This window comes from Budorcas taxicolor, chromosome 19 (assembly GCF_023091745.1).
Source record: "Budorcas taxicolor isolate Tak-1 chromosome 19, Takin1.1, whole genome shotgun sequence".
NCBI classification, from domain to species: Eukaryota; Metazoa; Chordata; class Mammalia; order Artiodactyla; family Bovidae; genus Budorcas; species Budorcas taxicolor.
This window is the reverse complement of record NC_068928.1, coordinates 56508166-56530136: the sequence shown is the minus strand read 5'-3', so window position 1 is coordinate 56530136 and position 21971 is coordinate 56508166. Positions and strand designations below refer to the sequence as shown.

Below are 21971 nucleotides of genomic sequence, written 5' to 3'. Positions count from 1 at the left end.
AAGATGCTCAACCTGGGCTCGTCTAATGGGAGGAAAGCGAGGAGGGAGGGAGGTGAGTTCAAAGTGAGGTTCATGGTAAAGGACTCCTCTTCAGGTGGGCTGCTCTGTAATAAGGCCCACAGGGCAATTACATTCCGATGTGCAGTTATTAAATGGGAGGGAAGAAACAAATATAATAAAATGTAGACATTTGTAAGGAGGTTAAAAATAAAATTAAAGTGGAGGATAAAAATAAAATCAATAACCTCAGGCTTCCCAGAGCCTGCCAGTTCTCTAAGAGCTGAGGGTAAATTTGTGCCGAGAAAATAAAATGCCAAGGATGGGATGGAGGCTGCAAGGGAGCAAAGGGGCAAAGAGAATGCTGCCTTCTCAGAGCTGCCAGAGCGTTGCAGGTGTACACACAGCCTCGGGAAGAAGTGGTCAGGAGTCTGGGAGCGTGTGTTTGAGTCTTGATGTCACCTCTCCCAGCAACTGACAAGCCTTCATTCTCCCCTGGGTAAGACTGGAGTAAATGACCAGGCCACCCCTTACCAGCACACCCGAGGATCACAGAGGCCCTGTGGGTGAAGTGCTTAACGCAGGGGCTGCCCAAGGAGTATTCCACAGAGGTCAGCTATTCCAGTTTTTAACTTGCTTTTGTATACCAGTTATTCATTTATTCTGCACCACCAGCAAGTGGAATCTTAGTTCCTTGACCAATGGGGTCTAACCCACATCCCCTGCAGTGGAAGTGCAGTCTTAACCACTGGACCACCAGGGAATTCCCAATGGTATCAGTTCTTAAATGGACTTCCCAGGCGGTTCAGTGGTAAAAAACCGGCCTGCCAATGCAGGAGCTGTGAGTTCAATCCCTAGGTCAGGAAGATCCCCTGGAGAAGGAAATGGCAATCCACTCCAGTATTCTTGCCTGGGAAATTCCATGGACAGAAGGAGCCTGGCAGGCTACAGTCCATGGGGTCACAAAGAGTCAGACGCAACTGAGCAACTTCACTTTCACTTTCCTAGAAAGAGGTTCTCAAATATACACAAGAGAGTCCCTTCAACCTGAATATTCATTGGAAGGTGATGCTGAAGCTGAAGCTCCAATACTTTGGCCACCTGATGTGAAGAGCTGAGTCATTGGAAAAGACCCTGATGCTGGGACAGATTGAAAGCTAAAGGAAGAGGCAGCCAAGGATGAGATGGTTAGACAGCATCACCGACTTGATAGACATGAATTTGTGCAAACTCTGGAGAAGGCAATGGCACCCCACTCCAGTACTCTTGCCTGGAAAATTCCATGGACGGAGGAGCCTGGTAGGCTGCAGTCCATGGGGTCACGAAGAGTCGGATACGACTGAGCGACTTCACTTTCACTTTTCACTTTCATGCATTGGAGAAGGAAATGGCAACGCATTCCAGTGTTCTTGCCTGGAGAATCCCAGGAACGGCCGAGCCTGGTGGGCTGCCGTCTATGGCATCGCACAGAGTCGGACACGACTGAAGCGACTTAGCACAGCAGCAGCAGCTGGGAGATAGTCGAGGACAGAGGAGCCTTGTGTGCATGTTCATGGGGTTGCAAAGAGTCGGACACGACAGGAGAACAACCCTTCATTTAAATGAAAAACATCTCTGCCTAGATGCCCAACTGCTGCTGCTGCTGCTGCTAAGTCGCTTCAGTTGTGTCCAACTCTGTGCGACGCCATAGATGGCAGCCCACCAGGCTCCCCCGTCCCTGGGATCCTCAGGTAAGATCACTGGAGTGGGTTGCCATTTAACACAGAGGCCTAATGAAACTAGTTGATAATAAGTCCTAACACAGATCTTCAAACTGGGTCTGAAATGAAATCTAACAAAGGCAAGGAGGGATTTGGGCGGAGGAATAAAGGCGGTCAAGAGTGGGGGCAGGAGGCGGCCCGCTGCGTGCAGGAAGCTGCACTGTTAATCTAGGCCAGAAGAGGGCGGAGAGGCAGCCATGTGAAGGGCAAACGCCTGTGTGGTTCTTGACCCTCTGCAGATACCGTACTCAGCTTCCTCTGGGGCCCGGTTTAATTGACCGGAAGCGGAAGTCTTTTCCTTTTCCGCTCTCTTCGCTTCTCGCCCCTTGACGTGAGTCTCTAGTGCCGTACGTGGGGAATGGGGTAGTAATCCGTGGTCATCCTCGCCGGGTGCTATCTGAGGACCCCAGTTCTGGGTTGAAGGTGTTGCGGGGGAGGGTGGGGTGCGATGGGGCCGGCATTTCGGGGGCACGGGGCGGGGAGGCAGGGCCGCCGCCAGTGCCCGCGCCCGCGTTGACGCCGCCAACGCTTGTCTTCCCTGCAGGTTCCGGCCGCGCGCCCCGCGCCTCGTCGCTATGGTGAGTACGACCCCACTTGGGGCTCCCCGCGGGGGGCGCAGGCAGGGCGGCCTCTGCGAGGGTCTTCAGGGGCCCCAAAGGGGCTGCCGGGGTTGGGCACCCCAGCCAGATGCGTCTCAGCGGCTGGTTGCCTTCGCTCTGTGTTGCAGCCTCGCAAAATTGAGGAGATCAAGGACTTCCTGCTCACAGCCCGCCGCAAGGACGCCAAGTGTAAGTGGGAGCCCTGGACGGGAGGCGGCGATCGCGGGCTCGGGACGCCCCCCGGAACGGCGGGAGGGCGCCGGCGGCCGCTTCTGCTCTCGTCTGCTGTCGGGGTTCGGGGTCTCAGCCTGTCTCCCATAAGACAAGGCGCTTGGTCCGGGGTGTGTTCTCTTCCTTCCTTAAGGAGGGTCCCCAGGGGTTTTTTGTTTCCTGGTGTGTGTTGGGTACTGTGAACGGATGTGAAGAGCTGACTCGTTGGAGAAGACCCCGGTTGTGGAAAAGACTGAAGGCAAAAGAAGGAGGCGGCAGCGGATGAGATGGTTAGATAGCATCAGCGACCTAGTAGACGGGAGTTTGCGCAAACCCCGGGGGATAGTGGAGGTTCCTGCAGGGGGGACGTCGGGAAACTCAGGTTTCACAGACTCGGAGTCAGTGCTGCGTGTTGGGTTCTGGGCCGAGGACAAGCTCTGTTCACAATGAACTACGTCATTTGCGCAAACGCTGGGTCACTGATAGGAGACACGTAGAGCAGCAAGTCTTTGATTGACATGTGCCCGCCCCAGCTGCCTCTGTTCTCTCTACCCTGATGTGAGAGGGAGTTCTCGCGTCTCTTTGTTGAAGGGGGTTTGGGGAGCTCGTGGTCAGCACTGGGTTTGGACTCAGATGTGCAGCTTTAACACATCTCTTTGGGGCTGCTACTTGCAGTTTCCCTCCCCTCCCAGATACATCCCAAAGGGGAGGTTGGGAAAGTAGAGTACTCTTGAATGGACGGGTTAAGGTGGGCTAAGGCACTGAGGTCTCTGATGCCCTGTCTCAGTGGTGGGGTGAAGCGGTGGCTCACGGGAGAGCCTTTTGGGGATTGGCGTGGGGGACGAGGAGATTCGTAGTTGTGTCCCCCTTACCTGTAACAGGTACTGTGGGAACTGCAGGTGACCACGTGCTTGTATTTTTTTATTTACAGTCATGTGCAAAGAGAAACTTTATCAGGTCAGCTTTAGTCCAGACCAGGGAATTTGCAGTCACTTCCTGGGTTCAAAGGCCAGCTCTCCCAGTGGGTAACTCTCTGACCCCACCATTTCCTCTGTAGCAGAGGGGGGTGATCGTACCTGTCTCACAGGATTGGTGGCAGGGTCAGACCAGATGACCCGGTAGAGAATTTTAGCACAGTGAAGAGATGACACCAGATCCATCAGACTGCTTTGCATTGTTCTTCTGTTTGGGAGCTTGGTGTTAAAGTGTGACCTGAGAATCATGTTCCCCTGGATATGACAGGGTGCCCAGGAAGTCGTCTTTGGATAAGCTTACAGTTGTCGTCATCGCTGTAGTGGTAACATAAACAATGTGAAGCTCGCCGTTTTGGGGTGTGCAATGTGTGTGCCGTGTTTGCCTGTATTCACATTGTAGAGCAGCCATGCTTTTTGAGAAATTCTCATCTTGCAAAACTAAAACCCTGTAACCCATTAACCAAGAGTACCCAGCCATTTTACACCAGGGACCAGTTTTTCCACGGGATTGGGGAGATGGGTTCCACCCATCGCCCACCTCCTCCCGGGCAGCCTGGCTCCTCACAGGCCCTGGGCCAGTCCTGGTCTGCAACTCTCCCGCCTGGCGACACCGTTCTCCTGCCTCCACTACTGTCTCTTCTACCCTGACCACTCTCAGTACCTCATGTGAGTGAAATCGTGTGACATTTGTCTTTTCATCACCGGCTGAGTTCATTTAGCATAACGTGGACATTTGGGTGGTTTCTGCCTTTGGCTCTTGTGAACAATGTTGCTGTGAGTTTTAATGTAAAATCTCTCTTGTCCCTGCTGTCAGTTCTTTGGAGTATATTCCTGTAAATACAATTATTGCATCATATGTTGTTGAGTAAACATTTTTTAAGAGTTGCTTATGTCTGACCTTGTGAGAGTTCAGTTTATAGGTGTACGGCAGCTGCTAGGGACAACACAGTACATTCAGCTTTGAGAGGAATGTTAAGATAGCAGAATAGGTTGGTTTGAATAAATATCCACGGTTCTGATTTATTAGAATGTGAGCCAAGGCAGCCGGTGTCTTGGGCAGGCTCAGGCATAGTTTCTGCTTCCTGTGACGTGCGCTACCCCTTCAGCAGTTACTGGCAGAGATGGAGTTGCGTGTCGTGTGGCCAGGTCAGCCTGTGCCATGGGAGTCAGAACGAGCAATTTGACAGGTGCCAGACATGAGTCACCTGGAAGGGGCTGTCTTCCCGCTTGCGGAGTAGCTCCTGGCCTCATAGAAATGCATTGACGCTTGTACGTAATCAGATTGTTCGCTAAATTTCAAACTGCACACTTTTGAGTTTGGGGCACACTTGGGGCTCTTTATTGTCCAAGCTGTGGTCCTGATAGAGAATTTTAAGGTGGATACTGGATGGTCTGGAGTGTATCACTGTGCCAGATGCTGCTGCTGCTGCTAAGTCACTTCAGTCGTGTCCAACTCTGGGCGACCCCATAGACAGCAGCCCACCAGGCTCCCCCGTCCCTGGGATTCTCCAGGCAAGAACACTGGAGTGGGTTGCCATTTTCTTCTCCAGTGCGTGAAAGTGAAGTCATGTCCGACTCTTTGCGACCCCATCCATGGGATTTTCCAGGCAAGAGTACTGGAGTGGGGTGCCATTGCCTTCTCTGTGCCAGATGCTACTTGTGTTACAAATACAGACCTTAACTCAGGTTCTAGAGTATTGATACAGGGGAAATGTGGATTTCTGACACTGAGGTCAGAGGTGGGTGGGGGGTCTTATTTTCTGTTGATCAGAGGGACCGCGAGGGAGGTGAGCGCAGCAGTCACCGGTGCCGCTTTGTGCAGAAGTAGCAAACAGCAGGTGGACTGCGATGTCTCTCTCCTGTGCCACGGTCTTATTACTACTCTGGTCTCTCTGGTAGCCGTCAAGATCAAGAAAAATAAGGATAATGTGAAGTTTAAAGTTCGATGCAGCAGATACCTTTACACCTTGGTCATCACAGACAAAGAGAAGGCCGAGAAGCTGAAGCAGTCCCTGCCCCCCGGTGAGTAGCCGGAAGCCACAGGGGTGCGGACAGCCCGCGGTGCAGGGGCGGGGGCGGGCTGTGCAACGGGCTTGTTTCCCGACTTGTCTCCAGAATTAGGAGAGTCCCTTCTGTGCTTTGTCTAACTGTCTGCTCCTGCTGGTGGTGTCACGTGGGCGGTTCTCAGAAGTCAGACCCAGAGGGAGCCATGCCTTTCTAATATAGCATCATGCCAGCTGGCGCTCACCCCGTGGGCCACTCATTTGATCCTCACCACGGCCCTGCAGGGTAGGGAGGTGCTGGGATTGATGGCCCCCGTTCTCACTGGTTGAGAAACTTAACTGAATACGGCAGATGATGCGGGTGGATTAAGCAGAGGGGCCATCCTGGTGGCGGAAGGCTCAGCAGAGCAGCTGGGAGCTCAGAGCCCAGCCAGGGTTCCACAGGCCACGTCTTCACAGTACAAATCAGCCAGCGCCACTTCCTATGTGAGAGTTAACTGCGTTTTTATTTTTAAACACTAACTTATGTTTGACGCAGACCTGCCTGGTGGGCTTAATTTCTGAGCTCTGTGAGCCCTCTTTAGCCTAAGTGCCAGATCCAGACAGGCAGTAGTAACTCAGACGAGTCGAGTCGTTTGATTGGCTCACGTTTATGTGTCTTTGCCTCTAGGTTTGGCCGTGAAGGAGCTGAAATGAACCACATACGCTGCTTTGAACTGTATTAAAATTTTTAAAATTCTCAAAATGGCCTTTGTCTTTGAGAACAGGGGTGGGTGGGTCCTAACTTGCTGATGGCTTCTGGTGGGTATAGCGTGGGGGTCCTGGCTGGGGTCCCTCATTAACTCCCCTATCTTGGGCTATGATCCCTCCCAGGGGACAGTTAAGCCATTTGTTTTTTTAAGTCTTAATTTTGAAAGTAAGAAGAAGTAGGCAGTTAAAGGAGTCAGATACTGATGGAAATAAAGCCAGTCTCCACTCCTGAGATTTAAAAGTCACTTAGGTAAAATAAGCTCCCCAGTGATGAAAATGATAGTTTGACGGAGTTGATCAGCCTTTTCAGAAGTGGCAGTAAATGAAGCTGGCTTTTCCTCAGACTCCTCGGAATGTGGCGGCTTTTGTTTCTGCCATGTTGAAATGTGGTGCCACTGGAGAAGGGGCCCTTCCCTTAGACTGATGGGAGCTGAGGCAGAGTGCTGGGAAAAACAGGCTGGTGCCCACCCCTCGGCAGCCCGAGACGGGGCTGTGGCGGGGATGCCTCTGCCAAGGGCTGGAGGCTGAGGCTCCCCACAGGACCTGTGCCGGGCACCTGTGGAATAGTATCAGACTCTGTTTTCTACTTAAAGTGTGTGCTTGAAGCACGTGGCCCTCCTCCTCTGTGGGGAAAAGATGGGGGTCCTCTCACTGAGGCAGGAGTGGGTGTGGAGGCGAACTGCCCTGCCAGCTGACGGATACCCACCAACTACATGCACAGGTGGGTGTGTGAAAATTTTTTTTTTCTGCAGACCTGAGTTCTCAGGCACAGAAAAGAAAAGTCAGTCCTGTGTGTTTACTGAGTAGAGCTCAGGAGTGGTGCCAGCTGTTCACCAGATGAACGCAGCTGGAAGGACAGTTTAGATGAGAGTTTCCAAGGAGCTGAGAATGGAGGTGAGTGGGTGTCAGCCCAGCGACAGAAGCCCTGGGAGCCAAAAGGCAGAGCCAGAAACCGGGCCCTGGGCCCCGGGCAGCGGAGCAGTGGCTGAGAGGGTGGAACATGCCTGCTGGCTCAGGCATGTGCAGGTCCAAATCGTGGTGTGACAGCTGCGGTCCCAGCCAGGCCTGGCTCCCGGGGGCTCATCCTGCATCCACTCCCTGCTGGCTTGCTGGCCCTGATCTTGTGCCTTTTCCACGCGTGGCAAGTTGCTTCGGTTGTGTCCAACTCTCTGCGACCATATGGACCGTAGCCTGCTGATGGTGGTCCCGTCCTCGTCAGACTTTGATTACATATGCAAAGGCTTATTTCTGAATTCTGTCCCTGCCTCATCTCACCTGCACAGTTCCCAACCCCTGAGGGCTCCATACGCTTCTGTCTGCCACATCTTGGTGTCGGAGTCGCCAGGGGAACAGTGAAGCACAGCTGGAACTCGGAGGCAAGATCGCCTTCAGCAGAGGCTGTGGGTCCCCTGTGGTTGGTGGGTGTCTGCCAGTTGGCAGGGCAGTTTGCCTCCACACCCCCTCCTGCCTCAGAAGGACCCTCATCCTTTCCCCCGAGAGGAGGGCCACATGCTTCAGGCATGCATTTTAAGCAGAGAAAATAGTGAGCCTGGTAAGATTGTGCAGGTGCCCGCATGGGTCTTGTGGACGCCTCAGCCGTTGGCAAGGCGGTATTCCAGCCTGCTTTTCCCAGCACTGTGCCTCAGTTCCCCTTCAGTTTATGGCAAGAGCCCCTTCTCCGGTGGTTTTAGAGTCTTGGCGCGGTGTTCCGGGCGGGCCACAAGGTGGCGCCAGAGTCCGGCAAGTGAGGGCAGGAGGCCAGGGACGCTCAGCCCGGTTTCCATCGGTATCATCTAAGGGGCCGAGTGCCTGAGATGCCTGGCAGTTTCTCTCCTAGGAATTCTACGGCACGGGAGGTAGTGAAGCGCGTGTTTTGTTTTTTTCTGGGAGAAGTGCCCTCTGGGGCTCTGGTGGTGACCAGACCAGATGGGGCGCCTTCAGCGGCTCCCGCTCTTGCCTGCCCTTTCACCATCCCAGCTTCCCAGGAAGAGGGCGGGTTTACCGCTTGGCTCCCTTTGTCCCATCGCATTGTGCAGAGACCAGCCCCAGCTCCTAGGATACAAGGCCTGCCGGTATTTGTCTAGAGAAGGCATCCTTTCACGCTGTGGGTCTCAGCCCTGGCCTCTACCTCCCAGCGACTTGGGGTCCTCTGTAACAATTCACACCATGGTGTCCAGGGCTGGAGTCCAGAGATTCTGTGTGAGTTGGCATGCCCAGGGCCCACCACTGCCTTGCTGAGGTCAGCCCACAGCTTGGGTGAGCTGGTTCTGGCCACGCCAGCTGAATGAGGAGTGGCGTGGGCAGGAGGGCTGGTCAACCCCGGAACGAGTCCCCGGGAGGGCTCACGGTTGCTTTCTGCTGCCCACTTCTCTGGAGGCCTCTGGTCTGCTGGGTGCAGACTGGCCAAGCAGGTTTGTGTTCAGGATGCACCCCGAGGCTGTGGTGGTGGCCAGCTTCTGCTTGCCATGAGCATCGAGTGTGGGTGCGGCCCCCCTGCCCCCGCGCGCCCCCACTCTGGGCCCTGCCCCCACCCAGGACAGGTGGGCTCACTCCGGGCCACTCACAGGGAGGCAGACCCCTCCCCCACTCCTCTCCCCTACGGCACTTGAGTTAACAGTTGTGACTAATCTTCTAGAGGAACGGCAAATCCTCCTAACTTCCGGGTCAGGGAGGCCAGGAGCAGCAGCTGCAGCCCGGGGAGGGGGGGACCGTGTGTGGCACCAGGCAGTGCCTACCCCGGAGGTCCCGGCCTGTGAGGTCACTGCTGAGTGCCACCGAGGGCCCTCCAAAATCGCTCCAGGTGTCCACCCTCTTCAGCGGCCAGCATGGCTGGTTCAAGACCAGATCCCTTGCCAGGGTCCGTGGGGCCGTACTAGCCCACCTTGCCAGCTTCTCTTTTTTTAAAAAAACTATAAATCAAGGCTAGCTAAGATGCAATTTATAGTGAAATTCACCCTTCTTGGTATCCAGTTCTCTGTATTTTGTACTGCAGTCCAGAGAAAAGATTTTCATCGCCCCCACCCCAGTTCCCTCTTGCACCCCAGTCCTTGGCAGCAGCCACGGGAGTTTCCAGCATCTCCTTGTCACTCCCCTGGCTAAGTTTGGACTCACTATTCCCCGATGTGCCCTGTGGGCCTTGGGCCCTGATCTCACCCTGTACTGTCCCCGTGCTCAGAATCCAGCCTTCTTCCCAGGATGCCCTGAGTTAACTCCTTCACATCCTTCAGCTCTCACCTCATGTCATTTTTCAGGAAATGTCCCCACACCCCAGCTTCAGTCCCAGTTTACAAACCAGTGCTGGGCTCTGGAAGGCACTTGGGGGTGGGTGGGGGTTTGTAATTAATCACCGTGTGGGATAAAGGCTGCCTCCCCTCACCTTTAAGCTTGAGACCCCATGCAGGCAGGAATGTGTGTTGTTCATCAGTGTATCCCCTAGAACAGAAGGTGCTCAAAGTTTGTTGAATTAACGAAAGGAAATCCCAGTGACAGGAACGGTGCTCCCCAGCATTGAAGATGGATGGCTGCAGTTCTGGGAACCTTGACCAGGACTGTGACCTCCTGGAGGAGAGAGAAGCCTCAACTATTAAACAGGGCTCCGTCTCCCAGTCCTGGATCTCTAATAAGGGAAGGGGTGTGTACTCTGTACTCCCCTAGTAGTCAACGTATGTCACCCATGGAGTTTCACCTTCATCCACCCAGTTCCCCAAGCCAGAAACCTAGGGGTCTCCCCACCTCACACACCTCACCCCCACCCCGCACTACCACTGATCAGACTGCCAGCAACACAAGCCTGATCTTCTCAGGACCCCTTCACTCCTCTACTCCTCCGTCACTGACCTCAGACGGCCCTTTACCCAGTCTTGGACCCTATCCCAAGACTTACCCTCTCCTGGCCCCATGCCTCCTGCAATCACAGAACGCTGTTTGGGTCGTGGGACCGCAGTCCGTTTCTGCCCACGAGGCTCTGTTAGACCTGGGACTGCACCCCCCACAAGTCCCACCCCAGCATCCTGATGCGCTGACCCTGCTCTGCCTTCCTCCAAGGCACCGCTGAGCTAGCGCCTGTCCTTCTGTGGGTACTGCTACCACCTGCCGCTAAACCACAATCCCCGCCCAGCCAGACTCCATCAGCTTTTGTTCACTGACAGAACAACGTCTGGCACCTAGTAGGCCCTCAGTTAATTTGTGTTCTCGAAGGCTCCGACATCTCCCTGGGAGGTCTAGCCCATCCTGGCCTTCCCTGGCTCCCTCCCATCCCCCAGGCTCCAGGGTCTCTCCCGTGGGAGGTTGGGGCCCTCCAACCAGCTCCTTCTTTCAGCTGGGACCCTTTAGTTGTTTGGGCAGATGACCTGGGCGCTCCCAGGGCAAGACCATGTTTACAGAGTGGACGCTCAATCCCGGATGAGAGTGAATTTAGAACTAGTGACCCAGGGACTGGGTCCCTTTGGTCCGGTCCGCAATCTGTCAGTTCACGCTAAGTCACTCCAGTCAGTTGTGTCCGACTCTTTGGGACCCCATGGACTGTAGCCCGCCAGGCTCCTCTGTCCATGGGATTCTCCAGGCAAGAATTCTGGAGTGGGTAGCCATTTCCTTCTCCAGGGGATCTTCCCAAGCCAGGGATCGAACCCACTTCTCCTGTGTGCCTCCTGCATTGGCAGACGGGTTCTTTACCATTAGCACCGCCTCTACCCTCTGAAAGCGCCAGGAACAGTCAACCTCACCTTTCTCATACCATGATTGCCGAGGCATTCAGACAGTCTATGTACTTGATTTGATGATGTGACCAAAACCCTGGGGACCCAGTTCAGTTCAGTTCAGTTGCTCAGTCGTGTCCGACTCTGCGACCCCATGGACTGCAGCAAGCCAAGCCTCCCTGTCCATCACCAACTGCCAGAGCTTGCTCAAACTCATGTCCATTGAGTCGCTGATGCCATCCAACCATCTCATCCTCTGGCATCCCCTTCTCCTGCCTTCAGTCTTTCCCAGCATCAGGGTCTGTTCCAATGAGTCAGTTCTTTGCATCAGATGGCCAAAGTGTTGAAGTTTCAGCTTCAGTATCAGTCCTTCCAATGAATATTCAGGACTGATCTCCTTTAGGATGAACTGGTTGAATCTCCTTGCTGCCCAAGGGACTCTCAAGAGTCTTCTCCAACGCCACAGTTCAAAAGCATCAATTCTTCGGGGCTCAGCTTTCTTTATAGTCCAACTCTCACATCCATACATGACTCCTGGAAAAACCGTAGCTTTAACTAGACAGACCTTTGTTGGCAAAGTAATGTTTCTGCTTTTTAATATGCTATCTAGGTTGGACATAGCTTTTCTTCCAAGGAGCAAGTGGGGACCCAGAGACAGATTCAGGAGACTTCTGGGGGCTGTTTTCCCTTCTTCCACCTCTTTCACCCGGACTTGGGCCAGGACAAAAGTGAAAGTGAAGTCTCTTGGTCGTATCTGACTCTTTGCGACTCCATGGACTGTAGCCTATCAGGCTCCTCAGTTCATGGAATTTTCCAGGCAAGAGTACTGGAGTGGGTTTCCATTTCCTTCTCCATGGGATCTGCCCGACCCAAGGATCGAACCCAGGTCTCCCGCATTGCGGGCAGACACTTTACCGTCTGAGCCGCCAGGACAAATTCCAGACCAAAGAAATGCTTCGGGTTCTAGGGAGTGACCCCTGGTGGCCCCAGGGTGAGCCCGGGGCAGGGGCCGCCCTGGAAGGGGTGGGGTGGGCCCGCGCTCCGGGGGCGGGGCCTGATCCTCGGCTGGGCGGGGCCGGGCCGGGCGGGCGCGCGTCCCGGGCCGACCGGCGGGCGGGCGCACTCGGGCTGAGCCATGCCGGCGGCGCGCGTGGAGTACATCGCGCCCTGGTGGGTGGCGTGGCTGCACAGCGTCCCGCACCTAGGGCTGCGCTTGCAGCCGGTGGACAGCACCTTCAGGCCCCGCGATGAGAGTTACCAGGAGGTGAGTCCCCGACCCGGAGCCCCAAGTCCCCGCACCGCCCCTTCCCGCCTCCCAGCCCGCCGCGCTCCGCGCGCCTCCAGACCCCACACCCCACTCACCCACACTCTCCCCGCAGCCTCTTCCCGCTTCGCCCTTTCCCCCGTGGGGCCTTGGCCCACGGCCCTCCCGTCTGGGAACCTCACGGGCCTGGACAACTGGAAAGATGGGAGTTAAGCCGGCCAACGGCACGGGGGGAAGGGCGCTTCCTGCGGGGCGGGGGTGGGGGCTGAGCGCCCAGCGAGAGGGCAGCGCCGCTCAGGGGTCGGGGCTGGGGGTGCATTGGTACCTGAACCCGGTGATTCTCTCGCGCCAGCTGCGGGAGTCGGGGGCGGGACGGCGGGGCGCTCCCCGGGGTTTCCCTCCTCCTGCGGGGAACCAGAGGCTCTCTCGCTTTCCGGGTCTGTGCGGCCTGGGAGAAGTTTGGGCAGAAACTGGCTGAAGTCTCCGGGTTCGTCTCCGCGGCACGCTTCCTCCCCAGCCCCTGCCAGCCCCTCCGCCTGGGCCCCTCCTGGAAGGCGACGGAGCCAGAGGAGAGGGGTGTGGACCTGCAGCCTCATGTGGATATGCGGGGGAAAGACAGTGCCCCCCCCAACACCCCCAACCCCTCGTCTGTACAGACGCACCTTCTGAGCCCTGGATTTCTGGGGTCTGGGCGGCTTGGCCAGCCTCTTCCCCCATCCCTGCAACTCTGCCCTCGCCCCGCTCTGCTGGCCCTTCCCTCCCAGGTTTCTGCACCCCTAGGGGGAAGGGGTGCTCCCCTAGGCTTCCCCGCCCAGACCGAGTGCAGAATCTCCCAGCCTGGTCAGGTCTGGCCCAGCCCAGTTCAGCCCCCGAGGCCAGGCTGAGTCAGTTTTCTGTCGGGTCAAAGATTCCGCGGCTGGGAAACCCGAGATGGGGCCCGTTTGTTTAGACCTGTGCGCCAATCTGGGGACTTTGACCCCCGGCGGGCAGTTTCTCCACAATCTACGCGTGTGGGGCGGGTCCGGGCGGAGCCGGGCCTCGGAGGTCAAGCTGGCAGTCAACTGTTCGCCTCTCCCCCACCAGGACTTTCTCCTGCAGGGTCCAGGGGATCCTGATCCAGTGGGGTGTGCAGGGCACCTGACCGGGGAGTCTAATAATAACCCCTAGCGTCCTTGTCACCCGTGGGCCCCAGGCAGATGCTGCCTGCCCTTACAGAAGCGGGAGTGAACTGGGCCCCCCTTGCTGCTGCTGGACGGGGGGTACTCGGCCAGTTTGGCTTCCCCAGCTTGCACCCGTCCCGGTCTGCACGCCCCCTCCCACCCCCTGCCTGAGCCCTGTCTGGGGAAGGCCGCTGGCTCCCTGAGAATGTGGTCGCCTGGGGAGAACTCCAGGGAATCTTCCGCTCCCAGTGAACGCATGAAAAGAGGCGGATATGATTTCAGAGACAGCTGTGTTGCTTGCAGATTGTGTGTGTGTGTCTGTGTGTGTGTGTCTGACCTCACATCTGCTTATCCCAAACCCCGCGCCCCAGATCCTGCCCTGGGGTCTCCCACTGTGGCTTTCTCCTTTCCCCTGGAGGAAAAGTAAGCTCCTGCCTGGGTGGAGACGACCTTCAGGTGTGGGGAGGGGGCTGGACGGGACAGACAGCTGCAGTCTGGCTGTCCTGGTGGGCCTGAGCCTGCCCCACCCCACTTGGTCCCCTGGAGAGGTGACAGTCAAGCCAAAGGGACCAACTCACAGTCCCTGTCCCTCTCCTCCTCATGTCAGACCCTGGCACTCCAAGGGGCATCCCCTTCCCCCGGCCTCACCCCCACCCTCCTCGACCTGCTCAGGCAGCCCGAGGGCCCTGTCTGGGATCCGAGTGCGGTGGGGCTGGACAGGACTGGACAGGAAGTCTGGCTCTGGGTGTTTATTTCAGGCGGCTCCCGTTCCGGTAAGTTCCCCTGGTGTCTGACCAGGAGTCTCTTCTGGAAGTCCCCTTCCTCCTGAGCAGCAGTCACGGCCCATGTCAGCTAGCACCATCGATTGGGCACCTCCTGCTGTCGATCAGCTCAGCGCTCAGCAGACTCCTAACTGGGGAGACTCCTTGTGCCGGACGTGGGGTCACGTGCCAGCTGTCCTGCCAAGGCCTTCGGGGCTCAGCAGCTGAGCAGCTGGGAGGGGGCTGTGCGTTGGAACCCCCAGTGCTGTCACTTACCGTGTGACCAGGCAGGTGTCTGTACCTCCCTGAGCCTCCCTTCGCTCCTCTGCAAGTAGTGAACAAGCTGCCCCTTGAAACGTGCTCAGTGTCTAGAGGGTCCCCTCGCACGTGGTGGTCCCAGGGACGCAAATCACTACGAAGACTGGCCTTGATGTTCAACAGCGTGTCCGAGTACAGTGACGCGTGGAGGATGCAGACAAGGACCCTCTGCTGTCACGATCAGGAAGGACTGAAAGACACGTGCCAAGGGGGCTGCAGCTTCTGCCCCGGAGGGCCAAGGGAAGAGTGCTGGCTTGTGGTACAGTGTGTGTGTGTGTGTGTGTGTGTGTGTGTGTGTGTGTGTGTGCGCGCGCGCGCGCGTGTGCGTGCGTGCGTGTGTGTGCGCGTGTGCGTGCGTGTGTGTGCGTGCGTGTGTGTGTGCGCGCGCGCGCGTGTGTGTGTGCACACACGTGTGTGCACACCAAGGATTAAGTGGAGCTGGGACCAGGCAGTCAAGATGAAGGACAGCTCAGGGGAGGGGGCGGGCTGTGCCGGGGATCTGGAAGAGCAAAGTCAGCCCCAGAACTTCCTCGAGGAAACAGATTTCCCCCCCCACCGCCCCCACTCACTTTCTGGGGTCTTGGGAGCCGCCGTGGAAGCCCGCTGTGGGTCAGTCTTTCCACCCCTCCCTGCCAGTGGACCAGACCCTGAGTCCTTGCCCAGATCGCCTGGGCCCCATCCACCAGGCTCCTGGGGAAGTGGCGAGCCCCAGGCTGAAGGGGCGCCCCCGCCCAGCTGGGTCCCCAGCTCCAGGTGGGGAAGCTGCTGAGACCCTCCTCACCTTTGCCCAGGTGAGACAGGGTGGGGATGGAACAGATCCCAGCATCAAAGAGCTAGTGAAAGGACCCCATCGTCCTTTAGTGGGTATAAAGCATGTGACCAGCACCGGGCGCTTCGTAAGTTGCCACAAGCCCCGCTTGACACAGAGGAGGCCCCCACTGGCCAGGTGTCACCTGGGCAGAGCTGGGGAAAGGGCCCTGACACTGCCCCCAGCTGTGTCTCCCCAAACCAGCCACCCCGGTTTCCCCCTTCAGCGGCCCCATCACCACCCATCCCAGAGAGATGGGAGAGCAGACACTGAGGACCAGGTGCCTTTGCGAGGCTGGAGGCTCCAGACGATGCTGCGCGGAGGTTCACTGCGCCCTGCCGCCGGGCAGGGCCCCCTGCCTGCTCCCTCTCCCACCTTTGCTCTCCCGCTTCCGCTGGCCGGCCATTGTCCTGGGACGTGCATGAGGAAGCAGAGGAGACATTCTTCACTTTTTACACCTATCTCCACGTGTTAACCCCGGGCAGTCCTGTTCATAGGCTCCGCAGAGTCTCACACACTCCCAGGGGAGGGTTGGATCCAGAGCTATGGGGCTCCCCCAGCTTGGGGGCCTTTCTCAGGAGGAAAGACCTCCTGAGCCCTCCCCGCCCCACCCCGCTGCAGGATTTGAGAGGAGCCAAAGGATGAGGAAGCCCCATTCATCCAGCGTGAACCTTGAGTCATGATCAGCAGACACTCACGCTGCCCCCACCAGCCCAGGAGGTGGGGGAGCTTAACCCTTTCCAGTCAGGGCCTCACCCTGCAGCTCCCCGGCCTCTGGCCTCACCCCTGGGCTGGCACACTCTTCATCTCCTGGGGTCTCAAGGTGAGGGATGCTCAGGATGTTGCCCCCTCCCTCCTCCACCCAAGTGCAGAAGCCCCTGGGGGCTCAGCTGCCACCTCGGCCTTCCCAGAAGGCCCGTCTGTCACTGCTGCCCCCAGCTGGGGTCCTGGGTTCGTGCTCTGGTTTCTCATTACAAAGTGACAAACCAGAATGAGTGGACGTTGCCTGGATGATAGGGTGAGGCCTGAGCCCTGATGCGGGGGTCGTGGGCTGGCTGTTGGGCAGCTCAGGGAGGTGGTGGCCGCAGGGGCTGGGAACCTGCCCTTTCTTGGCTCCCTCAGCGCAGGAGGGCGTGCGAATTGACTTCCTGGCTTCCTGCAGACAGGACATCCTCCCTGTAACACACGGAGGTGTGTAACGGAGACCTGCAGAGTCCGTTAGGAGCAGAACTGTTGCCTGTTAGAGGGTGGCGGGTGACGGCAGGGTGACGGGGGGTGAAGGTTGTGCAGGCTTCTCTTCCCTCCCTCCTTCAGCCCCTCCTGCCTCCAACCTTAACCCTAACCCTGGGCTTCCCAGGTGGCTCAGCAATAAAGAACCTGCCTGCCAATGCAGGAGACTTGGCTTTGATCCCTGGGACGGGAAGATCCTCTGGAGAAGGAAATGGCAACCCACTCCAGTATTCTTGCCTGGGAAATCCCATGGACAGAGGAGCCTGGCGGGCCACAGTCCATGGGGTTGCAAAGAACTGGACACGACTTAGTCGCTAAACAGCCCAAACCCTGATCCTAGCTCCTCTGCCCCTGCCCTCCTGCTCCCAGTGCTGGAAGAAAGTTCTGGAAGAGAACTGCTAACAAAAGTGCCTCCAAGTTTGGATTTCCCAGGCATGGCCTCCCCGGGCTGGGCCAAAGCAGGAGTAAAAGGATTGAGGCTAGACGCCCGGCTTGGAGAGGCCCCTCGGCCTGAGAATCCCAGGGCCCTGCCCACAGTACGGGGCTTGCAAGAGGTCAGGGGGCCCGAGTGTGTTGTGAGGGGTGAAATGGGGAGCAAACACAGGGGTAGGGACGGGCTGTGGTTTGGAGACACTCAGGTGGCACCACCCCAAGTCGTGATTACTTCCCGGAGGTCCTGCTGTGCCGGGTGGGGGCCCGTGGTAGAGTCCGTGGGTTTTCCTGTTTGGGAGTATATTGAGGGTGAGATTGTCTAGGGAAGCTGGGAGGAGGTCTGACTGTTAGCTGGTCTCTGATCTATGCAAAAGGTTTATCTGGGTTTTGTTTTGTTTTCATTAGGATTAACTTATAGGGAAGTGTGCTCTCTTAGTAAGTGTACACCTCAGCACGTGTATGTGCATGCGCGTGTGTGTGCGTATGAGACACCACCCCAGGCCACGTCTGTCCCTGACCCCCTTGATTCCCTCCTAGAGGCAGGCGCGTCTCGGCCTGTCCCTGCAGCTGAGCCTCCCCTCTTCGCGTCTGACATCCGTTAGCCCCCACACCCCCTGCTGCTCTGTCTCCCTCGTTTCTTCCTGTGTCGCGTCTGAAACATTCACCCAATCACCGGCTGTCACTGCCACTGACGTTCCACGGCTGCACAGTATTCCATTTTGTGGCTCTAGCCCCTGTTACATGTCAGATCTCTTGTTGGTCAGCATTTGGGTTGCTTCCGGCACTTGACTCTTACTGCAGTGTTAGGCTGCGGTGAACAGCTGTGGGGGGGGGGGGGGCGGCGGGGACACAAGCCCTCCTTTCTGCCAGGGGAAGGAGCAGTGTTGCCGGCTCGAGGGGTTTGCACACTGCACAGTGGTCTGCACCTTGTGAAGGGGGTCCTGGGCTCTAGCAGAGGGACCTCAGGCCTGCGAGGGGGTGGCCAGGACAAAGCGTGGCATTTACATCCACCTCTCAGTCAGGAGACGCTCTGTATATCGGTGCTCTGCTAAGCGAGTCTGAAGGAAAGGTTCCGCTGCCGTAAACACCTTGAGGAAGTCTGTGGACACTACTCGGTGCTTCCTAGACTTGAACAGGATACAGCCCTGCCGGTCCTCTTGGCGCACTTCTGATTCACTGGGTCCAGGGTGGAGCTGGAGATGGTGCATTCTGCATCTCAGAAGAGGTCAGTGCGGCAGTGCTGGTGAACTCCACTTTGAACAGCAAGGCTCTGAACCCCTGTATTTTCTTGGGCTCCAAAATCACTGCAGATGGTGACTGCAGCCATGAAATTAAAAGATGCTTCCTCCTTGGAAGAAAAGCTATGACCAAGCTAGATAGCATATTAAAAAGCAGAGACATTACTTTGCCAATAAAGTCCATCTAGTCAAAGCTATGGTTTTTCCAGTGGTCAAGTATGGATGTGAGAGTTGGATTATAAAGAAAGCTGAGCCCCGAAGAACTGATGCTTTTGAACTGTGGTGTTGGAAAAGACTCCTGAGAGTCCCTTGGACAGCAAGGAGATCCAACCAGTCCATCCTAAAGGAGATCAGTCCTGAAAATTCACTGGAAGGACTGATGCTGAAGCTGAAACTCCAATCCTTTGGCCATCTGATGCAAAGAACTGACTCATTTGAAAAGACCCTGATGCTGGGAAAGATGGAAGGCAGGAGAAGGGGACGACAGAGGATGAGATGGTTGGATGGCATCAGCGACTCAATGGACATGAGTTTGAGCAAACTCCGAGAGTTGGTGATGGACAGGGAGGCCTGACGTGCTGCAGTCCATAGGGTCGCAAAAAGTTGGACACGATTGAGCGGCTGAACTGAGCTGAAACTCCTATCTGTTCTTGACCTTTTTCCCCATGGCCCGGGGCCACAGGGCCTCCAGTGAGCAAGCGGCTTGCCCTGGAGGCTTGTGCTTGGGGCTGGCAGTGTCAGTTGCCAATCGCATCCAATTCTTCGGCGACCCTGTGGACTGTAGCCCGCCAGGCTCTTCTGTCCATGGAATTCTCCAGGCAAGAATACTGGAGTGTGTAGACATTTCCTCCTCTGGGGGATCTTCCTGACCCTGAGATCGAGCCCTGGTCTCCTGCACTGCAGGCAGGTTCTTTACAGTCTGAGCCACCAGGGGGGCGGCAGGGGCAGCTCCTTCCCACGATCTCCCCAGGCCAGCCTCCTGGCTCCGTGCATGGGACAAGGCTAGTGGTCCGGGCTCAGGGGTCCCCGCCCCTGCCACCCCAGGAGGACTTCCACAGGGGGATGCATGTGTTCAGGTCTACTGGGCCTTCCCAACTGCCTGGAGAAGGAGGACTCACCCTCCACGCCGCTGAGTCGGGAGGGTGGCAGGGCAGGCCCCTGGCAGGGTCTGTGACGCAAGTACGCCAGGTGGAGGCGAGAGCCACGCTTTGTCACAGCCACCTATCCCACACCCAAGTGGGCCGTCCCCCCTGTCCACTTCCGGGCTGTCCCCATCACTTTGGCCATTTGTCCGTGAGGCTCGGGAGCCTGTCGGTCCAGGCGACCAGCAGAGCAGGTGCCCCCTCTCCCCTGTGAGGCTCCGCCCCTTCCTGCCAAGATGACCTCAGACTGCAGGCCTCAGCCTCCAGGTGTGCGCACCCTACAGCCTGAGACTTGTCTCCTCCTCAGACCGGAAGGATCCCGGTATCTCCCCCAATCTGCTCATCTCCCCCCGCTCGACGGCCCAGACTGGAGCGCTGGAGATTCCCAGCTGGGAGTGACTCAGGGGCCCGTGTGCAGCAGGGCGAGGCTGTCGGCTGAGGAGCCTGATTAGAGCCAGTTCCAGCCCTGGGGCCATCTACTGTCCATCTGGCTGAGTCAGGAGACTGGAGGGCAAGGAGTAGGGGATTCTGGGCCTCCTGGCCGACAGCAGCCCCCTTTGTAGGACCCTGTGGTGCTTGGCAGGCCTGAGATGGAATCTTCTCCCTCTCAGGATTCTAGGCTTGGCTGCTACCCTTGGCATCTGGGGGTCACTGTCCCTTTCCGGGTGTGGTAGAAGGGACCTCCGCAGGCGCATCTCCTGACATTTCCCACTCCCCCCTCACGGAGTTGGCCTCTGGTTAGGAAGGACCCTAACTCCTAAAGCGAGGCTCAGAGGGGGCATACGCCAGGACGTTGGCCGCAGGCCCCCGCTCAGCTTCTGAGACACCCCGCCCAGGCCCTACCTCCTCAGGAGGCCTTGGATGCTCCAGTCGTGTGGACATCCCTCTCCTTGTCTTCCTCGGTCATACCAAGCATCACCCATAGACCTCAGGGTCTGGGGACAATTCCTGCTTGTCTCTTGAGTGACTCAGAGAATCCGTTAGGCAGGGTCTGGTCCTTACCTTCATCCAGGTGTGCATGCCCCAGATGGGGGGCCAGCCTTGAGCCACACCTCCTGCCTCTTGTCTCAGGTCCTCTGCCCCCTCCCACACCTGAGCTCCATCTCCCCCCAACTCCTGGTGCCCGAGGGCAGGGCACTTTATACAGAGCGGGAGCATCAGTCCTGGGAGGAGGGCAACGGACGTACAGCTCAGTCACGGCTTCCGCAGCCCCGCTGAGCTTGGGGCCCTTCCCCGGGACCCAGCGCTGACCCCCGGCCTCTCCCTCCTCAGTCACTGCTGTTCCTGGGGCTGGTGGCCGCCGTCGGCCTGGGCCTGAACCTCATCCTCCTCGCGGCCTACCTGATCTGCGTGTGCTGCTGCCGGCGGGACGACGCGGCGCAGACCAAGCGCCCCCGCTCCTGCTGCGTCACCTGGACGGCCGTGGTGGCCGCGCTTATCTGCTGGTGAGTGTCCGTCTGCGCTGGGCCGGGCAGGGGCGCGGAGGTGGGAGGCGGACGCAGCGGACGAAAAGCAGCCCTGGCCGTCTGGGTCTCCTTGACCCAGCCGCTTGACCAGGACACCCCTTCCTCACCTTCCACCTCCAGCCCTACCCCATCATAACAGACCCCAGGTGGCTCATCAGCTGTCTGCCCACGTGGTTGTGCCTGAGCTCCGGGAACCTGGGTGGGAGAGCCTGTCTCTGGGGTGCATGCTGTCCACTTTCTCCCCAAGCGGTAGGAATCAGATGTCCCGGGTGGTACGGGAAGCTCCCTAGCATCCCAGGCCGCCACCCTCGGTGTGAGCCTCTCCAGCCCAGCAGGGAGCTCCCTGGGCAGTTGACCGGTGGCAACTCTGCTCTCTGCATCCCATCCCCTCCCAGCTACCGCCCTGGATCTGTGATCAGAGTCTGACTCCAGCCCAGATCAATTCCACCTTCTACAGGATCAGTGGCTCTTAGCGCCCTCAGCCAGGTCTTCTCTGCTCCAATAGTGAGAATCTCTAACTTCGTGTCAGAGTCAAGCTACTGCTCAAGAAGTGACCCCACACACACGGGCCTTGTTTTCTGATGAGTTGTATTTTTCGTGTTTTCTTTCTTTCTTTTTTTTTTAAATTTTCATTTATTTATTTGGCTGCACTAGGTTTTAGTTGAGGCATGCGGGGTCTGGTTCCCTGACCAGGAATCAAACCTGGGCCTCCTGCATTGGGAGCACGGAGTCTTAGCTACGAAGTCCGAGGAGTTGTTTTTCCTTGTTTTTGTATCTACAAAGATTTTCCCAAAAGCCTCAGGCCTGCCTGAAACTCTCTGGGAGATGGTCCTGCTGGATTTGACCTACTGTCTCCAGATGGGAGAGGCAGATGGGGTCCAGTGAGCCTGGGCCGTGAGGATACCTGGGGCTCGTCCCCTGCGGCTCACAGCGCCCCAGGGCTGTCTTCTCCCCGTTAGGTCACGTTCGCCGTCTGTCCTGCCTGCCGTGTGGGGCTGCAGGGTGGCGGGATCTGGGGTGAGCACAGTCCACAGTTCCAGTCGCTGGAGTCAAGCTCAGATCAGAGCCAGGTGGGAGTGAGCTGAGGGAGAGGGGCAAGGAAGGGAGTCAACCAGAGCAGGGGGAGGAGGGATCCAGAGTGAGGCTGGGGGGATGAGGAGGGAGC

The 21971-nt window shown here is 57.5% G+C and overlaps 2 protein-coding genes across 3 annotated transcripts in view; both read left to right on the top strand.

Moving 5' to 3' along the window:
• The first annotated feature begins 2009 nt into the window (after positions 1–2009).
• On the top strand, positions 2010–6288 carry RPL38 (ribosomal protein L38). Of its 2 annotated transcripts, none has more exons than XM_052657178.1 (6): positions 2010–2088; positions 2302–2335; positions 2485–2545; positions 4093–4206; positions 5440–5562; positions 6214–6288. In XM_052657178.1, the coding sequence occupies exons 2-6, from the start codon at positions 2333–2335 to the stop codon at positions 6237–6239; spliced, it is 327 nt and encodes a 108-aa protein (XP_052513138.1). In that variant the 5' UTR covers positions 2010–2088; positions 2302–2332; the 3' UTR covers positions 6240–6288. The 2 variants fall into 2 exon arrangements, with proteins under 2 accessions (XP_052513138.1, XP_052513137.1); XM_052657177.1 differs by having other exon boundaries at positions 2078–2180.
• Positions 6289–12122: 5834 nt separating this feature from the next.
• Positions 12123–21971, top strand: part of TTYH2 (tweety family member 2) — a 33907-nt gene continuing 24058 nt past the window's right edge. The window contains exons 1-2 of the mRNA XM_052657176.1: positions 12123–12251; positions 20613–20785. Coding sequence (XP_052513136.1) covers positions 12123–12251; positions 20613–20785 — 302 coding nt within the window. The remainder of the gene's footprint in view (positions 12252–20612; positions 20786–21971) is intronic.